General features: G+C 44.2%; 1 protein-coding gene across 1 annotated transcript; it reads right to left on the bottom strand.

The window, feature by feature from the left end:
• Positions 1-3,608: 3,608 nt before the first annotated feature.
• On the bottom strand, positions 3,609-6,394 carry LOC114792790 (mitochondrial ornithine transporter 1-like). Its single transcript, XM_028984231.1, has 6 exons — positions 5,879-6,394; positions 5,684-5,780; positions 4,952-5,210; positions 4,504-4,644; positions 4,244-4,416; positions 3,609-4,045 (listed from the first exon to the last, which is right to left on the bottom strand). The coding sequence occupies exons 1-6, from the start codon at positions 5,996-5,998 to the stop codon at positions 3,855-3,857; spliced, it is 981 nt and encodes a 326-aa protein (XP_028840064.1). The 5' UTR covers positions 5,999-6,394; the 3' UTR covers positions 3,609-3,854.
• Positions 6,395-7,882: the final 1,488 nt, after the last annotated feature.

Consider the following 7,882-nt stretch of genomic DNA (forward strand, 5'->3'; position numbering starts at 1 on the left):
TACTGATTGTAAGTCGTTCTGGATAAGGGCGTCTGATAAATGCCGTAAATGTGAATGTAAATGTAGATAACTTTGTCATTTCATTTATGGCTTTCAGCAAATCCAGAGCGACTTGCAATCAGTAGTTATAGGGACAGCCTCCCTGGAGACACTCAGGGTTAGGTGTCTTGATATTCATTGGGGACATGAGGCATCAAAAAATCCATCTCCATCAGTTTAATGATATTGGATGTTTTTTTTATTCTTTCTTCATTTTCCTTTACTGTGTCTCAGCTCTTCTCCCCTCCCACTGTCCTTCAGCTTTGACAAGAACAAGGAACATCTTTTCAGACAATGCCCTCCTCCTCTTCCGAGAGAGGCGACGTTTCCTGCCCACTGCATGACGCCATTAACTCCGGGTCATCAGGAATCAGTCTGACATCCTGCTTTTCCAGAACGTCCTCAATAATTCAATGAGGTTATAGGGTGGGTAGCGCACCACTGTGTTCCCGAGGCTCTTGCCTGTCCGGCAAGCACACAGCTCAGAGCACAAAAGCACCCCAACCCGCGACCCAGGGCATATTACCGTGCTTTCTCTCCCAGATGTAATCCAGCCTGACCTCCTGATGTGATCCTGACCATTTCACTCCCGCTTTCTGCAGCTGACCACTGCATCAGAGGTCACATCATATATCTGAATTATTCACCACCCTGGATTCAGCAACAGCTTTAAAAGTCACTTTGCAGAATGCTCAGGAGGGTGGAATTAAGAGCGGATTCCTTTTGTAAGCAATAGTAGTCTCATCTCACTTAACGCAGGCCGAGATTACACAAGGATTACTCCAGCAGAGCTCAACTTTATGCTAATCAATCGGTCTGCCGCATTGCGCTTAGTCAGTCAGGTAAGATCTGGCTCTATTCAACACAATAAACACTTGGACAGACAAGTGTTGTTGGCATTGATATGAATAGTCTTCTAATTGTTGGAAAATACAACACTGATGCACAGTCAAATGAATATGTTGTGTGAACTTAGCACTTGGGAGTTCTTTGATTATTTAGTCTTAAAACATTCACTTCTGTTCTCACAACCAGATTGTTCACTCACTCATTCACTATCCACAACTGCTTTGTCCTTCTGATGCCGGAGTCCATGCCAGGACACCGGGGGCTGGGTAGGGTCTCACCCAGGGCGTGGCACCAGTCCACTGCAGGGTGCACACACACACACACACACATACACCATTTACTCACATGCTCACATCTACAGCCAATCCACATAGTTTTTATGCCTTTGAATAGCAAGAGGAAACTGGAGGACCTGGAGGAAACCTGTGCCAAACCAGGGCCAAGCCAAGATTTGGACTCAGAACCTTGGAGCTAAACGCCATGCCGCAACAACAGTGTGTGGCCCCCAAATTATTTATTAAAATGTTCATTAATGTACATTATCTCTAAGAACAAAGAAAATAATTACTGACAACTAATTTATGTAAAAGTAACCTTAATGGCCTGACAACACATTATTGCATGATAATGCTTGATATGATGAGCCCTTCATGAACTTTCATTTCACACCTACATACATTCTTGTACATTAGGAGTACCACAAAACAGCCACAAAACAAATAGAAATATAACACCACATGTTACTCTGGTTTATGTGAGAATATGAGAACTATTTCAAGGATTTAAAAAAAGAAAGAAACAGCAATAAAATAAATAATGTCATGAAATTTTCTTAAAGTGCACTTAAGACATATCAGTTGCTCAGTTTTTCCCGAAGGCTCTTCAGTTGTAATGGCGTAATTCTCACGGGTTATTAGGCACGTTTTTCATAATCTTCACAGGCCAAGAGCTTCTCGATCGTTGCAGAGCTGATGAGCTGGGATACCGTGAATCGCCTCCCTTTTTGTGCCCCCCAGAGATGTTCCACAGATACGTTCCTGCACATTTACAACTGCAGATGTAAAAGGCCTCAGCAGACCTGAATTGGAAAAGTTCTGCTTGAGAAGCAGTGAAAACATCTGCCTGAAAGATTGGGTCAATCGCAGTCCCGAACAGTGTGTTAAGCTGACAGCAGGATAAGAATTCTCCCGGGCTGCTGCAATGCTCTACTGCTTCCCTCAGCTCGGTAATGCAGGTTTTAGATCACAGAAGCACAGAGACTGGTGATTGACACTGTTCTGTTACACTCTAATGACTCACTTTACTAATATTCATATTCATGGGACAGATGTTACATAACACACACACACACACACACAGAGGTAGATTCATTATAAATTAAGGAGGTGATTGATTTGACAAAAGGAGTGAGAAAGAATGATTGGTTGCCACTCCTGTGTGCCCTGTGCAGCAGACATGTGATGCACATGTGTGGACATGCATTAACATGCAAATTAATCGCCGCAATTAAGGCATTAATGACATCCCTAACAATAACACAGAAAAACTACAGGTTCTCTCATTAACATAAATAATTTTATTGAGATATGTTATGTGAAGACTCAAACCTTATCATCCATGTCATCATATCAAGTGTGTCTTCTTTATTTATGCAAGGAAATGCTGTATCTTTATTAGCCTTAAATTACATTAAAGCAGAATGTGTACGGTTTGTATAAAGTTACACTCATTCATCTTTGAGCTACATATCCTGACTCTCTGACTCAATGGAGCAGTGTGTGGGGACGGTGCCTCGCCAAGGTGCCACTGAGGTGCCACTGAGCAAAGCACCGTCCCCATACACTGCTCCCCGGGCGCCTGTCATGGCTGCCCACTGCTCACTCAGGGTGATGGGTTAAACGTAGAGGACAAATTTCACTGTGTGCACCGTGTGCTGTGCTGTGACAATTACGTCACATTATCACTTTATCAATGTCCAATGAGTCCACAGGTTACAGACCCTCTGCTATGAACGAACCAGGAAATAAAGATACTGTACATTACTGTCCTCTACTGGCCTGTTCTAGAATGTTAAAAATAAACTAAAAGAACAAAAAGTAAGACAGAGAGCAAGAAGGGGATTTTGAACATCAGATGGCAAAGAGGGTTTGAAAAGCAAACTGAGGAGAGGGAGACAGACACAAAGCTGGAAGACGTAAGGCTGGAAGGGAACAGTAAATTTAAAAAAAGGTTACAGGACATAATGCAAAGCATGAAAAGGTTCTTATGTGGTGCACCATTTCAGAAAGACACATAATAACACAGTCATTTTCCAGTTTCTCTCTCATCGAGTCTGACAGGTCAATAATTTATGAAAAACAGGACATCTGTGTTTCTCAACACATCTTATCAGTTGACCAATATGCCCAAGGGACCATGTCTCAAACTTCAGGTATTTATCTGCTCTGCAAATATCCAACATCTGCCAGTAGAACACAAGGATACATAAGGACAACGCAATCGTTTTTTCCTTAAAATAAACATGAAAGTCCATTTTTATTTCCAAAAATAAATACAGTACAACACATGGTGAACCTATAAGTACACGAATTAGCAATCTACTTAAGCAGCGTTCACACAAGCCTTTGCGAAGCTTTGTTTAAGTGAGTGATGTAGGAGTGTTTGTTCAGCCTACAGCCTCAGTGTGTGGAGGTCTGTCCAGTGAGGACCTGTTTGGTCAGTTCATAGGCCAGGAAAAGCGCACCGTTTGAAGGAAAAGCTCGTAGAACGGTGGGGGTGAGGCCACAGTAGAGGGCAGGGACTCCTAAGAAAAAAAAAAGAAAGTGACCCATAACCATTCAGCTCAGACAAAGCAAAGACATTAAACCACTGGCATTTAAACCAAAAAATAAGCAATTATGGGTACTAACAAAATCATGTACTCATGGTTTGGTTTGTCTAGTACCACAATAAGGTTCTCTATGGATTCATATTTGAAAATGGTGGATTGAAATCGTACCTTCTCTGCGGACAATGTTTACAAGCGTTATAAAAAACCCTGCCTGCTTGCCAGACATGGAGAGGACCTGGATGCGGGATTTCACTGAGTCAATGGGGTATACAGCCAGCCAGAAAAAGGCCCCCCCAAACCCGCCACTGACCAAAAGGCGAGTGGCATCTGCAAAGGAAAACAGAAATCGGTTCAAACTAAATGACAGCATTTTTACTGTCTCGTTTAGTTCAAATCCCATCAAATGAGGTCCATGTGGTTTGTACATGTTAGAATTTGCAAAAATACTGCAAAAAAATGGTCCTGATCCTTCTTACAATCAAGTAGTCATTTAAATTACAGCAAATATCAGGACTCGAATCTCACCCATCTCGTCCTTGGACTGGCCAGCTGGGGTGAGCAGAGTCCTACAGATCTCGTAACCTCCGAAGAAGAAGAAATAGCCGGGCACCTCCCTGAGCCAAGTGCTGGTCATTCCCTGGAAAAGGCCTGCCAACCCGTCCTGCTGCACAATACTCTTCACCACAGACCAGGTGGACCTTAAAATATGCATGAAAAAAAGTCACACTGGTTCACACATGAGGGAAACTTTGACCTGTACGAGTGGAACATGGCGAAACACTCACACACGGCAAGCCAGGGACGTCTTCCCTAGTGCTCTCATCTCGTGAAGGGCCTGCATCCTGCATTTAACCAGCTCTGTGGGACACAGGACCATGGAGGAGAAGACGGAGGCCAGGGAGCCTGCGGCTGCGTTCTGAAGGTCACTGTGGTGGAACAGACATTCGGGGTTTCTCCACACCCCAGCCATGTGAACAGGACCGTTTCCTCTCTGTCGTGCATTTATACTGTTACGAGCTGTTACCAACATAATAGTATTTGTTATGCACTTATTACATCCACTACCCCACCCTGATAGTATGTTGGCCTGTAGACCCCTATTTTTGCATTAAACCATTAAAATAATGTATGTGGGCCACGCATTTAACTAATTAACCACTAAATCCAGAGTTGTGTCGTGAAGCCCAGGGCAGGGATCCACCAGCCCACCGCAGACACACAGCTCTTTGTGACCTGAGCTTGGAGACGCCGTCCAGTGCGAAAATGCTGCAGATGATCTGTTGGCAGGAACCATAGCAGGCGAACAGCACCGCGTTCTCGGTGGCGTTGGCCAGCAGAGCAGGCGTGGTTCCCTGGTACAGACCCCAGAGCCCGTCCTGCCGGTAGGTCTTCAGGGAGCAGTCCAGAAAGCCCCGGTACAGGTGTGGGAAGGTCTGGAGCTTGACCTTCACCGTGTCAAAGGGCTGTCCACTCACAACACATGCAACACCCCCTACAAATGGGAATATTATACACTAACAATGAAAAGGATTTTCATGTCTCTAATGTCACCATTGGCAAACCAATCTTTTAATGTAATGGCATTAATCAATCTGACTCAAGAGTCTAACATTGAAAGCAAACAGTTATCATTAGGCAGAACATCCTGGCCATGAAATGACATGATATTTGATTTGGAATGTGTTTGTAACTTAGTTTCTGGTTCGCATTTAGTACTTTACAGTATGGACACAGAAACGGACCACATCAGATTTATTACAACAGTATTATATTTCATTCAGGATTGCTCCTCATTAGTATAAAATGACTACAGGTTTCGCATAATTGACTCTGCACGTTCGCCTAATGCTTATTAGAAGCATTAATACTTATTATAATACTTATAATAAGTATGAAGTGATCAGAATAAGTATAGAAATGGAGTTGCATGTCGGAACCTCCAGAATCGCGCTTCGGGGGACTTGCCTGCGGCGCCGGCGGTCAGGTCTATGAGGGCGCTGGCGAGGGACCCCAGGGCGCTCCTCTCGGCCGTGGCCTCGCCCAGGTCCGCGGGACCACCGCGCTGTCGAGGGACAGGATAGAAACCAGACGGGCTTTTTCTTTCTTTTCTTTTTCTTGTCTTCCTTTTAACGTTGCTTGAGGCTGAATGAAAAGACTTACCGCGGACGGACTGCACATGAGTGGCGGACGCGTCGGGAACGGACGGAGCGAAGAGATGCATCGACATTTCTGCACATGTAAGCTGCCTCTATAGATCGGAGGTCGATAATTATAAATCATTGCCGCGAATCGCTAAACTTCAGAGAGGGCTCTTTGTCTGCAAGTCTTCGAACGATATGCATCTCCTTTCAAGAGCCGGAATTAAATCACGCTCATCCAACGACGAGCGAAATAAAAAGCCTCGTTTAAAAGCACAGCGTTGGGTATCGTCTTAGAACGTACCTTGCAGACTAAAGCAACACAGCACGGACCAGCAAGTATGATGCGTTTCGAACGCAAAAGCTCAAACAGTGAGTGCATGTGTTGTACAGCAATACACCCATTCGCCCGCGATGCGAATACAATGTTTTTTGATTGTCCTGTAATAAAACATCTCACAGCCGTCTGACGTCAGTGAATGTCGAACGTGTTTTATTAAAACGATCATAAATCTACGACAGCTACACATGCAGTCGTTTTTGAAACGAGTCCAGCGGGGGGCAGTATATCACCCCGTACAGTATTTAAAGTGCATCAATTTTACCATATTTTGTTGAAGGAAAAGGATTAAATCCACCCCCCCACCCCCCCTTCAGAATTCTAAACATAAACACCCCATAATGACAACGTGAAAAAAGGTTTTACTTGATGTTTTGTTTTGGCAAATTTATTAAAAATAAAAGTACAGAGAAAGCACGTGTACATAAGTATTCACAGCCTTTGGCCTGTAGCTCAAATTTAGCTCAGGTGCCTCCTGGTTCCCCTGATCATCCTTCAGATGTTTCTGCAGCTTAATCGGAGTCCAGCTGTGGAAAAAAAAAAAAAAAACGGTTCATTGGACATGATTTGGAAAGGCACACGCCATCTATATACGGTCCCACAGTTGAACGCTCATGTCAGAGCACAAACCAAGCGTGAAGCCAAAGGAAATGTCCAGAGACCTCTGAGACAGGATCCCCACAAATCTGGGCAAAATTACAGAAAACATTTCCAGGACTGTTCCTAGAGCTGGCTGGCTGGAGCTGGCTGGCTAAACCGAGCAGGTCCTCTGTGGACAGAGGAGACCCTTCTCCGCAGCAACCCACTAATCAGGCCTGTATGGTAGAGTGGCCAAAAAGCACCTGAAGGTCTCTCAGACAATGAGAAACAAAATTCTCTGGTCCGATGAGTAGATTGAACATTCTGGTGTAAATGACAGGTGTCATGTTTAGAGGAAACCAGGAACCGCTCATCACCAGGTCAATACCATCCCTACAGTGAAGCATGGTGGTGGCAGCATCATGCTGTGGAGATGTTTTTCAGCCGCACTCAGTCTAGAGGGAAAGATGACTGCAGCAATATACAGGGAGTGCAGAATTATTAGGCAAATGAGTGTTTTGTCCACATCATCCTCTTCATGCATGTTGTCTTACTCCAAGCTGTATAGGCTCGAAAGCCTACTACCAATTAAGCATATTGGGTGATGTGCATCTCTGTAATGAGAAGGGGTGTGGTCTAATGACATCAACACCCTATATCAGGTGTGCATAATTATTAGGCAACTTCATTTCCTTTGGCAAAATGGGTCAAAAGAAGGACTTGACAGGCTCAGAAAATTAAAAAATAGTGAGATATATTGCAGAGGGATGCAGCACTCTTAAAATTGCAAAGCTTCTGAAGCGTGATCATCAAACAATCAAGCGTTTCATTCAAAATAGTCAACAGGGTCGCAAGAAGCGTGTGGAAAAACCAAGGTGCAAAATAACTGCCCATGAACTGAGAAAAGTCAAGCGTGCAGCTGCCAAGATGCCACTTGCCACCAGTTTGGCCATATTTCAGAGCTGCAACATCACTGGAGTGCCCAAAAGCACAAGGTGTGCAATACTCAGAGACATGGCCAAGGTAAGAAAGGCTGAAAGACGACCACCACTGAACATGACACACAAGCTGAAACGTCAAGACTGGGCCAAGAAATATCTCAAGACT

This window comes from Denticeps clupeoides, chromosome 6 (assembly GCF_900700375.1).
Source record: "Denticeps clupeoides chromosome 6, fDenClu1.1, whole genome shotgun sequence".
Taxonomy (NCBI): domain Eukaryota; kingdom Metazoa; phylum Chordata; class Actinopteri; order Clupeiformes; family Denticipitidae; genus Denticeps; species Denticeps clupeoides.